The sequence below is a fragment of the Poecilia reticulata genome, linkage group LG9, assembly GCF_000633615.1.
Source record: "Poecilia reticulata strain Guanapo linkage group LG9, Guppy_female_1.0+MT, whole genome shotgun sequence".
Lineage (NCBI taxonomy): Eukaryota > Metazoa > Chordata > Actinopteri > Cyprinodontiformes > Poeciliidae > Poecilia > Poecilia reticulata.
The window spans coordinates 21000669-21017764 of NC_024339.1; the positions used below are offsets into that span (position 1 = coordinate 21000669).

A 17096-nucleotide genomic window follows, 5' to 3' on the forward strand; every position below is an offset into this window, starting at 1 on the left:
TGCATTTCTCCTGTTGTCCTACCTCTGTCTGAACTGAAGACGTTCGTTTGTATGGTTGATGAGGAGGAAAGGGGCCGCCCCATCATGGTACTCAGAGAATCGAATGGTGGCCGAGTGATCAGACAGGTTTACATCGACGATGATGCCGCCCACCTTAAATAACACAAAGTTAGAAAAGAAACAAACTCGTGTCCTTTTAATCCTCTGATCGAATGATTGTGTAATTACTTACAGAATTGTCCAGATGCAGCAACAAGCAGTTCTCTCGTTTGGTGAAGTTAATCGTCTGGGGAGGCGCTAAACATCCTTCTAATTTGATCTTCAGACGCTTGGTGTCATTCTCGGGCCAGAAAGGAATAGCTGACTAAATATGGGTAAAAAAAACAAACAAAACAAAAGAACCAAGAAGGCAGTTTAGTATTCATAGAAAAAAAACCATGCCTGAACACATAAGCTGGTATTTCTAAACTGTTTTAACAGAACATATAAAAATAAAAACTTATAAACCACTTTTAACTTATCATATAAAATAAAAATAATAATTTGACAAAAAAAATTAGGACAGAAGTACTAAACTAATTTCTATCAATTTTCTATACACCCTTGTCCCTTAGTGGGGTCGGGAGGGTTTACTAAACTAATTTCTAAAAGAAAATGTTTGTATCCTATGGGAAATGCACAAACACACAAAAAAAGAAATATAATTTAATTTAACATGACCTTATATGAAAGCTATTAAAAGACCAGGCATTAGTGAACATGAAATAAAAAAAGTTAAGTAACTAGTTTGACCTGTTCTGGCTCTGCCTGAGTCCAGTTTTCCAGGCCCTCCTCACAGACAAAGACCCTGTGCTTGGTACTGTTGACCAGCATGTAAAACGGTACAAAGGTCACGATGCGGGTCAGACTGAAACTGCTTGTATCAATCTTCACTCCAACCTGGCAGAAGACAGCCATCAAGCAAAATACAAGACACGGCGATGATGATGTGCAATTATGTACAAAACAAAACATAACTTACAGAAAAATGTTGATAAATTACATAACATCTTAAAGTTGTTTAAAGAATACATTTGAACAACTTTATTCATGTCTCCTAATTTTAAAGATTGTGGTTTCCAGCTGATGAAAACCCAACCTTCAAGTTCTCAAAAATTGTAAATATAACAAAAACCATTAAAATAAAGATGTTAAAAAGGATTTTTATACAAAAATGTAAAACTGGGTTTACATCCTGCACAATCATGGGGAACGAAGGATGACTTGGCAAGTGGTGACTTGAGATGTAAGGAAATTTACCATTAATTTGATCAAGCGTTAAAAAATATAAACATTTCAATACAGCATTATTAAAGTGAAGTCAGCAGCATAAATGTTAATATCAGTAATAATAGCAGCTTTAACAATATCAATATTACACTAAATTTACAATAAATTCTGATAATTCTCCTTTGTTAAATAATATGGACTAAACACATAATGCTCCTATCACTCAGATTGTTTATGTTTATGAGTCCATAAATATGTTTTTAAGCTCAGAGAATAGCATATTGACGTTAAATTATCACTTTATAAATGTTAGTGGGACATTTCTCATCTGATAAAATCTTTATGTTTGAAATTCAACAAATAAAACAAAGACTTACCAGATAGTCTTTGTATCTACCTTTACATTTCACATCGCCATGGCTACCAACTGTGTCGAGAGAGAAATCGTCTGACAGCTCGCTGTCCGAGATCATGAGGCGAACCTGAGAGAGGAAAAAAAAAATCTCATTTAGTAAAGCAGGAAAGCAGCAACTCTTCTGACAGGTGTGAGTATTTGTAGCTATATAAAAACCGATGGGTTAAACTTGCTTTGGCATGAAGGTGGGGCTTATGTGATGTCATGATGTCACACCAATGTATGTAGCAATGTTCCTTGACGATGCATTAAAAGTAACATTACAGGTCACAACAGTATTGGAAAGCACAATACTGAATAATGTAGTCTTTTTTCTTCCTACCTTATTGTTTCTCAGAAAATTGCGAGGCTTGAAGGAGAAGAGAAGCGGCATGTCGTAGTCTAGAGGGTGTTTACGGTGAATATCATCAGCCTTGTACTGCAGCAACCTCCCTGTTTTATTCACCATCCAGTATGGAGAGTGGATGGCAACAACAGTCTGACCAGGGTCATACTGAACATGCACTGCAATATCCAACTCAGGCTTCTTCCTTTCCAACCCATCTCCTACATCTTCCTCATTGACGCATAGAGACTGGAACACAATGAAGGTGATGTCTTCCTGCTGACTCCGGAGTCTGCAAGACAACAAGTTATTTTGACTTAGAGGAGAAACAGTGACCTCAGGTTTAAAGGTACAAATAAATAAAATATGCAGGTTGGACCTGTATTCAGAGGACCAGTCCTGAGCCAAATAATCAAGAAGCCGGAGTTCAAGACTTGACTGGTTGATGACCGCAGTGTGAAGCTGAGCAGAGTGGCCTGGACCCAGCGTAACCTCAGGGCTACTGTCCTTTATCCCCTATTGGTAAAAATGTATTTGATTAAAGACAGGCATCAAAGAGTCTGATAAGTTTTAAAATTTCTTTAAATCGGGACCTGATCTGTTGTTTTTTGAGATCCTTTGGCCTAGTTCATGTTGTAGGATTTGTTTTCTTTAATTGATTTTCTGATTTTTTTTTTGTTTCACTTTATTAAATGATTCCAAATTAACTCAGAAAACAAAAACAATACTAGATTACAAACCCATAACCGGGCTTGATTCTGCAAGTCTGACAAAAATCAGGTCTATCTAGTAAAGTTAAGCTTCGCTGTGTAAAAATGCTGGTACATCCAACCTTTAATTTGTAGGCAACAGGGTAAGGCAGCAGATTGCGGAGCAGGACAGAGGGCCAGAGGTGAAGCACAAAGGGAATGTCACAGTTTTCTCCAATATCTCCCGTCTCCTTGCACGTCACTGTGTCTTTCACTGGCACCATGTTGATCATCATGACGCCAGAATCATCTCCACGACGACGGCACGTCCGCTGCAGGCGAGTATCTGGATTAGGATAGAAGAAGTCCTCGTAGCTGAAGCCCTCTGACACGTCAAACTGTTTTCTGTCTTCCTCGGCGGTCTCCTCTGTTATCGGCTGCAGGCTCAGCTCAGACCTGAGGAGGGCAACAGAGATTAGAAAGAAGAGACGATTGTGAATGTGAAGGGTGGTTGTGGTTTGGCACCCACCTGTATGAATCCAGTGGTACACAGAACTCCTCAGTCGGAGAAGCTTTTCCCAGACATGTTGATCCCTCAAAAACGTTGAACGGTATCGTGAAATGATTGATAATCTGCAAAGAATATGGAAAATTAAAAATTTTAAAAATCACAGATGCACAATAAATGATGGTCTCTTGTGCATTTTTATGTGATTTTCTAAGATTACATGAATTATCTGAAGAAAACAGCTAATTTTCTCTTCTTTCAAGGTACCTGAAATGGAGAGCGGATCTTGATGTATTTGCTGCCCTCCACAGAGGAAATCTGACAGACGAGGAACCGAGTGACTCCTGAGTTGTCGTGCCTGACACTGTACATACCCCGTCCCACTTTGATCAGAGGGATCACACTGGTGGAAGTGTGGCCCTCTGGAGCTAAAAACATATATAAAAAAAGAAAAAAGAGTAATTTTTTTTAGATGCTAAAAGTCAGGATAGAGACAATAATAAGTAATGAATGTTTTTTATTAGATAAATGGACTCAATAAGAAGGAAGATACAGGTATGGAATATTGTATTTTAAATTATTTGTTTTTGTCTAATGTATTCCCTACAGTAGTAAACCTCCTAAATAAGACATAAGAGCCACTAATTTAATTAGATTTATGTGATCGACCAAAGCAAGGTAAAGTTTAGCTGTCAAGTGGAAGACAAATTATACATGGTGCAAAGATTTTTCTAAACACTTTTATGAAAAGTGTGCAATATTCAGATACTAGACGAGTTGGTGAAAAAATACTGGAAAAGACAAGGGATGCTACAACTTATTTCCACAATTATTTCCAGTTCTGTGTGGTTCTATCAAAGATTCCTAATAGAGGTTTGTGTCTGTGATTTGAGAAAAAGTGGAATGAAGTTTGTTGCAAGGTGTGAAGAAACATAAAGATAAACACAAAGTCAACCTGGGTTTAAAAAAAATACAACTCATCCAGATCTAGAGTAGCAGGCAACTCACCAGGCTGTATGTAGTAGTCTTTTTCACTCAGCGAGGTCATAGCTGAGAACTGATCCGACTGTGTCGTGACTGAGTAGTCCATCCCAAGGCTTTCGCCATCCTGCAGGTTCACAGTGTGTCCATCGCTCTGCTTGCCGATGGGGGAAAACATCCGACTGTGCCGCACAGAGACAGGAAGACCCAGCCTGTTTTTCACCACAAAGGGAGCTTCATCCTTTTGAAAACACTCTGCAGTCTGCTTGGCAGCTTCTGCAAACGCCTAAAGAATGAATCAGATAAGGGCTCACAACACAAGCGTAAGCAGGCGACAACGATGGAAGCCTTTCTCTGCTTCTCTTACTGTGCCCAGGTTGTTCAACATGGTGAGTCCACACTTGGAGAGCGTGATGTTGAGCTGGTCTTTACTGCTGATGGTAGTTACTGTCCTATACTCTGGAATGTTGTAATCCACTTCATCTGACAAGGTAGGGCTATTCACTGGCTTCTTCTTCATCTGGTTGCAAAACATTTAACTGTAAAGGCACAGTATGTGTGTATATGTGGATTTACTTTGACTGGATTGTTCCCGCTACCTTCAGGTTTAGAGTCCAAGATTTGAAGCGTTCGCTTGTCTCATCCTCCAAGGGCTCCAACAGCGGCTCCCAGACGCCCAGCATCTCATTGTAATAGTGAACCTAAAAACACAACAAAAACTTTCAGAACGTTTTAGAGGAGTATTTATCACTGAGAAATAGTTTTATATAACTTATTTTACCTCCAGGGTGAGCTTGCTTTGGAGGTTAATGAGTGTGGACCAGTTTTTCACATCTCCATGAAAGGAGGACTTGGCGAGAAGCATAGGGATGGTGAGGTGTCCTACCCCAGCTTCCAGAGTCACACAGATTGAACCTATGGTCAACTGCAAACACAAAGATGGTAATACAGCATTCAGCTCCAACTTTGCATATTTATTCTGTGTTTAAAGCAACAACAACAACAAAAAAATCATCCAGAAATAGCCAGATTTTTGAACAGATCAAGATCTCAGGAGAGAGATAAATAAAATAGCATTTGCAAAGTTTGGCAAAAATCAAATAAGCTTAGTAATGCAAGTCATACATACCTTTAAGGACTCTCCCTGTGGAATGAGTGGCGTTAGAGACTTTGTGTCTTCATCCCCCTCTTCTTCCAAGAACCAAAGCTTGAGCTCCTTCCAGTGTCGTTTCTCCCACAGGTTCACAGGAACGGGGCTCTCCTGCTCCTCAGGAGTCTCAGCCTGCGGCGTCAGCGCTGACTGGATGGTGATCACAGTGTTGATAATGACGGGAGATACCTGGGAAGACAATTATTACACAAGAATAATAAAAACTGCTTCACTATTCCTGTTTACTGTAGAGAATAAAGGCATTAAAATAACTTCAAGGGGTTTCATTATTTCATGTAAAATGTAAAAAAAAAACAGTTTAGCGTTATAAAACTAGGAAAGTGGATGTGAAACAAGACGTATTCTCACCAAGTACAGAGATATTTCAAAAGATTATGTACTTTTGAAATGAGAAAAATGCTTGAAGAAAGTAGAAACTTTTATGATTTTGATTTGAGGAGGAAAAAAACAGCTTGTGACACTGCAAATGAAATACGCACCTTTAGAGAGAGAGCATTAATCTCAACTTCCATAGCCTGAGGACCTGCTGCAGGCTGAGAACTCCGATAGTGAACCTGACACGGCTGGAGGACGGTGGTCACATTGTTCTTCCTAATCTCTCTTAAGAAGGGGCATGCCACAACCTGAACACACATAAATACTAAAGTTATTTATTTGTAATCTGAATATGAAAGGATTCATAGGAAATATATAAACCTTTATATCTTTGATGGAGGCGGTCATTGTTGACTCTGCTCCACTTATCATTGACACTTCACAATATGTGGTCATCACCAGGGCGGGGGCGTCGGTGCGCGTCAGGTCGGCAACAAACACGATCTCTGGGTTGCGCACGACAACGGTCATCTCCATCTTCGACACCGGACCTGCAGCTGTACCGGAGAGCAACAAAGAGCAGCAATACAACACTGGCTAAGTCCAGGGTGGATAATTACTTTAAATATCTTCAAAACAAACTGAGGAATTTATAGAAGTATCATATAAAGGATTCCAACATATACATATAAAAATTTGATATTTTTCTAGTCTCAATTCTCTCTACTTCTCAAGTGCTTCACATGCATTGAATGGAAAAATAATCTTTCCTCTGAATTTATGCCAAATATTTCTACAGCAGGCAATGAAAAAGGGAGGAGCACAATATGAGCTGTATGATTGACTGGCAGAGTTTTAATTCCCCGGTCCATAAACTGCTTTACCAAATATTGCATCCCGTAATTGCGAAGTTGCACACACTGGTATGATAATAAATTTCATTGATATATTCTGCAGCTCTAGTGTGTGGCAACAGAAACCAGAATTGGCAAAAAAAAAACACAGATGATGACAGACCAAACTGACAGAAATCACTAATAAATGCTGCTTATACGTCAAAATAACACCGAAATAGTTTTAACAGATCAACTCACACGAGTCTTTAGACGTGACGGAGGAATTAATGTTCTTCTTTTCTCCAGCACCAGTGCTGCTTTTGGCTTGTGGCCCCTGAGCAAAACCCTCCTTGGTGGCTTTGAGGAAAATATCTGCCACTGTGAGCAGGAACTCCATGCTGGCACACAGGTACACATCCTGTACCACTGTGTCTATGTTGGTACCATCAAGCCCCTGTCGGTAGTTCACCTCCACCATCATGTTCTGCTCGGCACCGGGCCGCAGTTCCATCATCCTGGAGGACGACATACGACATGTGGTTTGAGTTTCCATAAGTTACTGTGATTAGAGGAGCCCAATGAAGAAAAATGGCTGCAATTTTTTAAGTCTTTGTGGTAATTGCAGTTCACCAGTTTCTCCATCCTATTTTGTTGTTATTCCTTAAACTTCTGAGGGCTATAATAACGTTATTACAGATTAAGACACTAACTGGCCATAAAATATCTCAGTTTATTTTCTCAAACCTTGAGGTAACCATCTTGATTCTTGGTCTCTTGTCATCTAGGAGGCAGGTAGAGAGTCGAACCGATGCCTTCATGGAGCTGTCAGAGAACATGTGGACAGAAGTGGAGATGGTGCCCAGAGTAAACTCTGCCAACTTCAGCTGTTCATCATGGCAGTCCAAGTGTTGTATCTATAAAACAAATCAAAATATGTTGTTTAAATTGGGATCTTGGTTCACATTAAGTTACAAGAGAGATAAATAGAGAATCTATTGAACAAAGGAATCTGCACAAGATAATTTTCAGTTTGATCAACCTGAACCAGTGACTGATCCATCTGAATCTCAAAAATTCAATCTTTATCCGGTCTGTAAATCAAGGACGTCCAAAGATTAATCAGATGTAATTGTTTTCATGTGTGTATGTATGTCTACATACCACATTCTCATTAGGGGTGAACAGAACCAGCGTCATGGAGTCGAACTTGAAGCTCAGCTTGAGCGTTGTCTTGAGCTTGCTGTGTTTCTGGGTCTCGACCACAGCAGCTATCACCACCGTGTTGCCTGCTGTAACGTTAAAATCGCAACGGGTTAAAACGGTGAACAGACGATAATATTCACCCTCTCAAATTTCAGAATCTATCAGGGGATCTTATGATGGTGACAATAACCCATTTAACCGATCGAACAAATGCTCATAGCGTTCAAATTTTAAATCAAGTTTATTTATTTACACACGACCCAGCTTTCTTAACAACATGTACTGCACTCGCCTGTTTTTAGGGACTTATAACTCAAGTAAGCAGATATTTTTTAAACTGTTGCACTTTCAGAAACAATGGCATAATCTTACAGCTGGTAGGTCCGGTGGTTCCTGAGCCCTGGGACTCTTTGTTGGACACAGAATCGAAGGAGTGGTCCGGTGTGGGCAGAACAGCTGGAGGCTGAACAGCTTCGGACTTCTCTGACAGATTCTCGCTCAAAGTCCTCAGGACAACAATCATGTCATCCTGGCAGAGGATCAGCTGTCAGGAGCAAACATGGAAAATAATCAAAAAGAAAACATTTTAATAATTCATATTTTTCAACGTAAGCTTGAAACTGATGGGAACTTCTGAAATAAAGTATATTCACCTTGTGTGAATATACTGAATTATAAATAATTTATTTTTGATCAATTATTATTTGATGCTTGTCCTTACTGCTGTACATGAACACTTACACTCATAGGCTTTAGATGAGCAGTGATCTCTACATCAGGGATGCTGTGGTACCAATTGGCCGAAAGATTTCGTTGGATTTCCAGGTCCAGGCTGACCGGCTTCAGCAGCTGAGTCTCGCCTTCGAATTTCCCATTTTTGTAAGTGGTTCTGAAAGCAAAAGCATCACAACAGTTCCTTAAAATGATGAATAAAAAAGTATTGGATGTGTGTAGACTCCATCTGTGGGCAGTCACACTTTCGGCTCAGACCTGTACATCTTGAGGTCAGTCAGTTTCACGGTCATTTTATCCACAACCGGCGGGATTGCAGCGTTGCCTTTAAACGGCTGCTTGATGAAGCGGTTATTTACGGACAAGAAGCCAAGATCGGAAACGATGACGTTTGAAGAGGAGGAAGACTGGGGGAGGAAAATCACCGGCGCGTTGAAGTGGACGTCGAGAGCGATTCGAGTGCTTCTCTCTGCCAGCTCCTTCACACCAGAGGCTGCCTTTTCTGCAGCCTGAACCGTCACCTCGGCGAGGGCTTCCTTCGCCTCCTGGAAATTATTAATGAATACCTGAAAGGAAGAATAAGTGGAGAGTAACTTTAAATCCAGTAATGATGCTCTAGTCAAACCCAAGATCAGTTCAGAGTGAAGTGATACTTACCAGGATGGAGGAGACAAACTTGTTGAGGAAAATGACCTCAATGCAGCCGACTTCCAGTGTGACAGACGTGTCAACTTTAGACATGTCGAGGTAGGCATCTCCTTCTGTTGCCCCTGTGTGGTTCAACATCCTGAAGGCAAAAACTTGCTTATCTGCAATAGAGACAGCCTGAAAAGAAGGGAAATATAACAGGTAAGATTTTCATAAAACTGTATAGAAGCAAACTGTAAGTAATCAGTGACCTACAGGGGACAAAGTAGACGTATAAGAAGAAGTGAACTGAAAAATTTGCAATTCAATCGGCCTGATAGTACAGCTATGGAGAGAAATGAGCTGGTGACAGAATTTAGGCCCTGTGTAATCTCAGGTTAAAACAGGTGTGATCTCAAATGGCGCCTGTTTACCATAACAATTTGAGAGACTTAAGTTCATGCTTCTCTATAAGAGCAATACAGAAATAAAAATGTCAGAAAAGTCAACAACAGCATCATGTACCTTCTTGTATAAGGCGTCCTTGTTGCAGTCCAGGATCACAATGCTCTTTAGGTTGGCCAGGATCTCCATGTTCTTCTTCCTCATCATGACATCAGTAACCAGACCTGAGGAGTCAAGACAATAACACACTGAGAACAATTTCTTTACAAAAGCAAAACCAGAAGATATTAGGAAAGTTAAGCTAGTTGAGTCAACAGAAAACCTGTAGTAAATACTTTTTTTTTTTTTAAATCTGGACCTAAAGAGGATTTCTCATCATCTGATACAATAAAACAAATTTAAGGAAGGCATTTCTGCTCTTAGCTCGATCTGGAAGAACTGCTGTGTAATGCAATTTCTCACATACCTTCAATACTTATCTCTGATATCCGAGCTTTCTGTCCCCGAATGAACACCTTCAAGCAGCGCAGATCGGCTCTCACGCGAAGATTCACCACGTCTGCAAACTTTGAGCTTTTGGACGCTGAAAAAAAGAAGGTTGAGGGATTACAGAGGGAAGCCTGAACACTAAAATGAAACAAACAACACTTGGCGATACTTTCAATACAGCAGATGAAAGATATTCAGCACTGAAACATCATCTATATTTTTTTCACATTACAATGTGTAAAAGTACATACTTCTTTTCTTGGTTACAGCTGTTTCCCCCTTCTTCTCCTCCTCTTTCCCTGCCTCAGCCTCCTCTTCCTCTGGGATGGTGGGCAGCTCCTCTGGCCCTCCTTCCTTCTTACTGGATGGAGGAAGGAGGTTACTGAGGAAGCTCATGGTGTTGAGGAGAGCCTCCGTGTGCAGATGAACGTCCAAAGACGAAAACGCCACCTGACAAGGAGACAGTTTTAATCAAGAATTTTGATAAAATAACAAGCTCTGTAATAAGGGGACAATTTATGCTCAAAAATTAGACATACAGCAATCAATCAACCAGTTTTGATTTGACGATCAGCAGATCAAATACTGATGAAAATCCTTTTTTATTTTTCCTGTTTATTAAATGGATCAAACCAAAAAGTGCCAGTTTTTAAGCAGGTTAAACAGCACTGTGTTCTCATTGCTCTTTTTTATTTTTGGCTTTGGTGCAGGCCAGATGAAGGCATATAACTATGTAACTTAACTTAACTTAATTATTATTAACTTAATTAATAATTATGTCACTTCAGATAATGAGAATTTTGCAATTCTTTTCATTTCTGATGGGTGTCAAAACTAACTTTTATGGTCAATGTTTACTGTTTAATGAAAGTTCATCAAAACTTGAGTTCATAACTGAGCATTTTGAACATATTTACTGTATAACATTTGGAAAACAAATGTTTGTCTTCTATTTCTCACCTTAATGAGTTGCTCTGTGTTGTTATGCTGAGACTTAAACTCAGGACCATTTTTATCCGCCTAGAAGAAAGAGACAATTAATAATATTGTTTATTACCATTTTGAACGTACAATTGAAAACAGATGTTACACACACTGTATAATAGGTCACAATTTCTTTTTAATTACTAAATCAGACTAAACTTTTCCAGTGTCATTTGTGACTACGACAATTAAATTTATTTGGTAAATAGATTTTGAAATGTACTTGTTTTTATTCAGATGTCAACATACAGGATCCTTGATATTTGGTAAAATTAGCTTTTTAAGCTGTATGACTTTGGAAACATGCTTTGGTTTTTCCTCCACAAACTTCCTACTCAGCAGGCTGGAAATTTGTTTGACAGAAAAGTTTAGTCCAATTTAAATTCAGACACTAAAAAGAAAAGGTTGAGTCTCTCTATGGGATGTATGTAAACATCTGGCTTCAAATGAATTTATTCTGCTTTAATGTGAGTGGAATAAAGTACTTTGATATACTCCAAGGTGAGAAGGTCAACTTCTGAGTTGTCTAAAGTGGTGATCAGCTGGACTTGCTTGTCTTCAGAATCTACACAGAGGATTGAAACAAAGCATCAGAACAACACTATAATAACTAATATCTAGTTGTTAGTTTTGACATAAAGTTGAGTGAATCATTTACTGACCCATGTATTCGGGACACTTCAGGCAGATCTCGCGCAGGAAGGTGTTTGACGTCATGTCGAAGGTGCGTAGCGTCAGCTCAGTGCCCAGACCCTCGATGTCCAGCTGGAGAACGACGATCTCCTGAGCTCTAGACAGACGACAGAGCTGAACAGACAACTGAAACATGGAAGAACAAATGAGAGGACAAAGAAGACATATGTTAGACAAATAACGCCGACCTCTAAAAGGTGTCTTACAAAGCCAGGGCGACGTTCAAGAATAAATATACACTATATGCATGCAAGTTTACTAGGACAGGAGAAAGTAATGGAAAAATTGCTTTGCAGATTTACTATACAAGGCGTTATCTAGAAGTTCACACTAATTTAACAATCATGCACCTGCTTTTTACCAGTGTTGAATGTCAATTATTATAAAACTTCTCTGTAACAAAAACGTCAAATTACCTATTGGTTGCAAAATCGTTTTTACCTCATTGATCTCGAATCTCATTATAAAGTCAGTCATGTTCTTCTGAGGATCTTCTTTGATTAGATTTGTTCTTTTGCTTAAATCGGCGTAGCGCAGCGGCATGGGATTGTCCGGGAAGAACGCCTTCTCTCCGATCGGAGAGCTGGGGGCGTCATAGAACAAATCTTCCTGTGATCCTATCAGATTTTTTAAAAAAAAACTACATTAGTCAGCTACCGTATTTTATTTTTTTACATCGTGTGGAACAGGTTCCCCTTTATATACAGATGGTAATGTAAGCTGGGATTTCAGATTTTGTTTTTTTTCATGTAAGGTGAAACTTGTTGCATCAGAGTATATCGCTGCTAATTGTTCAAGAGTCTCCTGCTGTGTCTCACCCAGAGAGGCGATGCTGATGGTCTCACAGGACTCAAAAATGATCGAGGAACGCTGGTCGACTAAACTCATGTGTTTTCTCGCAGCGAGCTGAGGAGTGAACGACTGCTTCTGCTGAGGAAGCAAACACATAAAAAAATCGATCAGGCTCATCTCAATGACATGCTAGTTATTAAAAAATGACAGCAAAGACTTTCCCAAAAGAGTTAGTGTTCCCCCCAGGTAGGTGATTTTCTCTTACCCTTGTAGAAGAAGCAGTGCTGCGGGCTGCAGGTCTGCTCTCAGGCAGTGGGATGCTGTCCACCAGCTCCAGAACACTTCGGAGTTTGTTGTCAGAAATTCGAAGCGACAACAGCGGGAGTTCGCCAGACATTTTATACCTAAAACACAAGAATTGTAGCAAAATTTCACAACCTGCAGCCAGACTGACAGTGTGGTTGACAGACTTTAGCCTTCAGTAAAATATCATCACTCAAAGCATATTTGGCAATACATAAAATATATTTTATTTTCCTGCAATCTTGTAATTCTGCACTGTTTCCTGCTGCCGGGTTGAAATATAATCTTATCATCTGTGAGCACACAACAAACAACAGCTCACCTCTTTACTGTGTAGCAAAGAGAACTGTACACTTACTTTGCCATACGTGTGTCGGTCACAACCATGGCCCTGCTGACAACCACTTTCATATCCACAGGCTCCAGGATGTGGAGTGGAGACCGTTTCTGTTTGCGAGCTCTTTTCCAGTCACCATCTGCAGATAATCACAGCCTCTTTATTTTTCTCCTCATTCAACACATATGCTATATATAGTAAGCTGTTCTGGGTTTTTTTAGAGTAAGACGAAAAAAAATGATATTCACTGATTAAGAAGAGTGACTGTGTGTTTCCACATCATGGTTTTACATGTTTTTCAGAACTAAAAATATTTTTAAGCAGTGGTGTAACATACACCCCCTTAATATTTGAAAGTCAGTCTTGGACATGTCTGGTGTGTTTTATAAAAGATAAAAACATCTACACATGTCTTTTTACTCTATTAAATATTAAAAAACATTTTATTTTCAATTCTGTGATCATAATTAAATTTTACAAATATACAATGGGTCTCGAGGGACCAGCATTAATAAACATAGACAACACAGTGTGCATACTTTCCTATAACGCACTACAGGACTTAAGTTTGACATTTGCACACTGTAAACCCTGGAACTAGCTGGTCTTTTATCAGACACAGTACAGGTGTACAGCTGCATGTCTGCAGAAACAAACACTCACATGGCATTTGGGGCTGGTTAGATGCTACAGGCAGCTAGGTTTCGACTTTATCATTATCTGTATCTTTTCCTTCCAAATAGTCAAGTTAGTGTCTGTAACCTCATTTAAGCCAAGATAGTGGCAGAGCACAGAAACAGATGGGGGAGGGGCAGTGCTTCGTAGACCCAAAGCAGATTCTGAATCCACTATCACATTCTCTGATACCTTATGTAAAAGGACTTTCAATTGTAGGAACTTTTAAAGGGTAAATGTAAAACGTTTTAAAATGGTAACTTATTAAAATGTTGGTATATCCTGATATCTGTGACTGCAAGATGACGAATGGTGACTAAATGAAGGATTTACTTGTTTCTGCTGTGAGTACCTGGTTTGCTGTAAAGCAGCTGCAGGCTGCTGAGCTGAACATCGAAGTGGTCGTACGCTCTGGACATGATGTCTTCAATTTTGCTGGAACCCACTGTCAGCTGCGGCAGATCCTTCTTGCTCAAACTGGACATCTAAAAGCCATAGAAGAGGAAGTTCAAATCTGCTCTTCCAGTCACATTTACTCATCTTTAGTTTTTTTTTTTTTGACATCTTCTGACCCTGAAATGACCAAGATCCAAAAGCATAATGTTCTGGGTTCCGTCGTAAAAGCCGGTCTGTGGAATGATGACGTAGGAGGCCATCAAGTTCACCTTCAGGTCGAGAACTTTCTGAGTTTCGATCACGTACAGTAAACCTAAATGATGAAACAATCAGTTCATTACTCACTGCTCAAAGCTTAAAGAGTTTAAAAATAATCTAAAGGTAGTTTTGATTCATACTGCTTTCTTTATTACTAAGAAAAAAAGTTATGGATAACTAGAAGGAAGGAAAGATGGATTTTATTAAAAATGACAGAACAAATTTAGTATTCAGTGTCCTGTACTTGGAAATATTTAAATGACTCAACACAATGAGGTTTTGTTTTACTCTTATGTAAGAAAAATGGAAAAGAAAGAATTACATATTTGTTTATTTGGTTAGTTTAATGTTAAACTGAGTTAGTTTTTAACTAAACTAACATTAACTAAACTAACTAGTTAATGTTAAACTAACTCAGTTAGTGTACATCATCTTACACCCCCAAATGAAGGGGGTGTAAGATGATGTACAATTTTATTGAAGGAAAAAAGAACAGACTTAATGAAGGAAAGGAATGTAAGATGGAAGGAAAGAAAGAAGGACAGAAGGCTTGACTGATGGATGTAAGTGTTGAATAAAATAGGGAAGGGTTGAAGGTAGAAAAGAAAAACTGAAGGATTGAGCAAGGAAGTAAAGAAAGCAGGATTGAAGGATGAATCAGAGTAATGATGTGATAACTAAATGAATAAATGAACATTAAAGACTGAAGAAACGATTGGATGAAAAAAGAAAATAATAATATGCAACAGCCAGAAGACAACATTGTAAATAAAATAAACAGGAATCATATAATCTGAATCCTGAGTTTGTTCAATGCTTAAGACATGCTTAGTGTCTGCAGACACCACAAACACAAAATTCAGCTGAAAAAAAGGAATGTAAACATGCAGCCATCAGAGAGCTGGGATCAGGCTATTCCCATATATTTGTGAATATATGTGCGGCTCACCAGTGGCAGTGCGGTCTCTGAACTGCTCCAGTTTCATCAGGGTGGCGTTGGTGAGCTCATCCAGCTGCAGGTCATCTGGAGGCCTGAAGAACTCTGACATGTTGTTCACAGTTATCTACACAAAAAGACCAAAAACACTTAATAAACAGACTTATTACACTACCTGACGAGGGTTTGAATACATCTTGAACTGTTCCACATGTTCTCACAATAAAATGACTGGCTTCAATGTTGAGTATTTAGGATTTTCTGTGATACATCAGCACAAGACAACAAATAATCTCAAAGTGGAGGGCAAAGGATCCATGGCTAATGAAAATGATTTATAAATAAAAATCTGAAGTGCAGCAAACATCTGCATTTGGGCCTTTTTACTCTTTAAAATCCTAAATGAAATCTAGTGAACCCAACTCCTTTAGAAATGACTGCACCACTGTACAATCAAATCTCTTCAATACATACAGTTGTTCTGTGAAAGTAAAGGGCCTTTTGATATAGTTTCTGAACAACCAGCATCCTGAAGAGCAAGGAACACAGCAGACAGTTCAGAAGCAAAGTGCCATGCTCTATCTTCTTTCTCTTGAAAAAAAGCCACAAAGCAAAAAGTTGTGCCACGCAGAAAACCAACAGTGCATCTTCCTGAACAGAATCATGCTGTGGGGATGCTTTTTTTCAACAGAAACAAACAAGCTGGTCAATATCAAAATTATGAGATTAACTAAATACAGGGAAGTCCCTAAAGAAGTATTAAGGAAGAAAACAAGACTGGCCTAGTCAAAGCTCTGAAATAAATCAATTTGAGAATACGTGGTAAGACTTCAAAATTTTTGTGGACATGTGCTGTCTATCCATCTACATGCAAAACCGGTAGAAACATACTGAAAAACACTTGCGACTGTAATTGCAGCAATAGGTGTTTAGTCAGGAGTATCCATCGTTATGATTCCACTTCATAATTATGCATTGCTTATGCTGGTGTGTCACATAAAATTAATTCACATTTCCGGATAAGACGTAACAGCATGGAAAAAACCTTAGGTGACGGTAATGATGTTGCGCACACGCACACACACACACACACACACACACACACACACACACACACACACACACACACACACCACACCACATCACACCAGCAGTCTGGAAAGCATCACTCACTGCATCATAGATGATCTCCAGTGGTTGTGACTCAACGTGGAGCCTCTGGTTGGCGCTGTCATCCAGAGGGTTGGTCTCAAACAGGAAGCAAAGCAGCGGGGTTCCTGCTCCTGTGGCCGCCTTTCTTGATGAAAGGAGGGTTGGTGCCGGACGCTTAGCGGCCAGACCAGTGACCTCAAACAAACTAAGCTGGGCTGTGACTCTAATAAAAAAGGTCCAACAGAGAAACGATCTGATCAGGTTACAGATAAATTAAAATCACAAAAAGATAATTTGAAGTAGAACAAGTACAAATGAGAACAAAATAAAAGCCTTGACTTACTTAATGGCTTGTGCTCCGGGTCTCTGTGTGAGGGTGGACTTTAGCTCCCCCACGGTCAGTTTGATGATTTCATTTTTGTCTCTCTCATCTTTGATGGACACAGACAGTTTTTCCATGTGGAAATTGACCTTCATGTCCTCAAACTAAAAGCAACGACATAACAATTAATATTTGTATCAAGGATGCACACGTTACTGTCAGCTGCTGTTTTAACTGCAGTCGCTTGATTAACGTTTAACTAAAATGAGTGTGCTAAAGAAT

General features: G+C 39.3%; 1 protein-coding gene across 4 annotated transcripts in view; it reads right to left on the reverse strand.

Annotated features, from left to right (window-relative positions):
- vps13a (vacuolar protein sorting 13 homolog A) overlaps positions 1–17096 on the reverse strand; it is a 41834-nt gene that overhangs the window by 16252 nt on the left and 8486 nt on the right. For 3 of the 4 annotated variants that reach the window (XM_008418518.2, XM_008418520.2, XM_017306674.1), the window contains exons 17-54: positions 16836–16978; positions 16514–16715; positions 15353–15467; positions 14322–14458; positions 14102–14234; positions 13096–13213; positions 12700–12838; positions 12461–12572; positions 12084–12259; positions 11612–11768; positions 11435–11514; positions 10926–10985; positions 10217–10415; positions 9943–10059; positions 9597–9700; positions 9102–9269; positions 8703–9010; positions 8454–8601; positions 8085–8256; positions 7671–7798; positions 7254–7423; positions 6768–7024; positions 6055–6230; positions 5838–5981; positions 5317–5526; positions 4969–5112; positions 4787–4888; positions 4555–4707; positions 4215–4473; positions 3474–3634; positions 3228–3331; positions 2842–3154; positions 2389–2525; positions 2007–2301; positions 1647–1751; positions 793–939; positions 233–364; positions 23–153 (exon numbers count right to left, since the gene is read on the reverse strand). In XM_008418518.2, coding sequence (XP_008416740.1) covers positions 23–153; positions 233–364; positions 793–939; positions 1647–1751; positions 2007–2301; positions 2389–2525; positions 2842–3154; positions 3228–3331; positions 3474–3634; positions 4215–4473; positions 4555–4707; positions 4787–4888; positions 4969–5112; positions 5317–5526; positions 5838–5981; positions 6055–6230; positions 6768–7024; positions 7254–7423; positions 7671–7798; positions 8085–8256; positions 8454–8601; positions 8703–9010; positions 9102–9269; positions 9597–9700; positions 9943–10059; positions 10217–10415; positions 10926–10985; positions 11435–11514; positions 11612–11768; positions 12084–12259; positions 12461–12572; positions 12700–12838; positions 13096–13213; positions 14102–14234; positions 14322–14458; positions 15353–15467; positions 16514–16715; positions 16836–16978 — 6056 coding nt within the window. The remainder of the gene's footprint in view (positions 1–22; positions 154–232; positions 365–792; positions 940–1646; positions 1752–2006; positions 2302–2388; positions 2526–2841; positions 3155–3227; positions 3332–3473; positions 3635–4214; positions 4474–4554; positions 4708–4786; positions 4889–4968; positions 5113–5316; positions 5527–5837; positions 5982–6054; positions 6231–6767; positions 7025–7253; positions 7424–7670; positions 7799–8084; positions 8257–8453; positions 8602–8702; positions 9011–9101; positions 9270–9596; positions 9701–9942; positions 10060–10216; positions 10416–10925; positions 10986–11434; positions 11515–11611; positions 11769–12083; positions 12260–12460; positions 12573–12699; positions 12839–13095; positions 13214–14101; positions 14235–14321; positions 14459–15352; positions 15468–16513; positions 16716–16835; positions 16979–17096) is intronic. The other variant, XM_017306673.1, reaches the window with a different exon arrangement.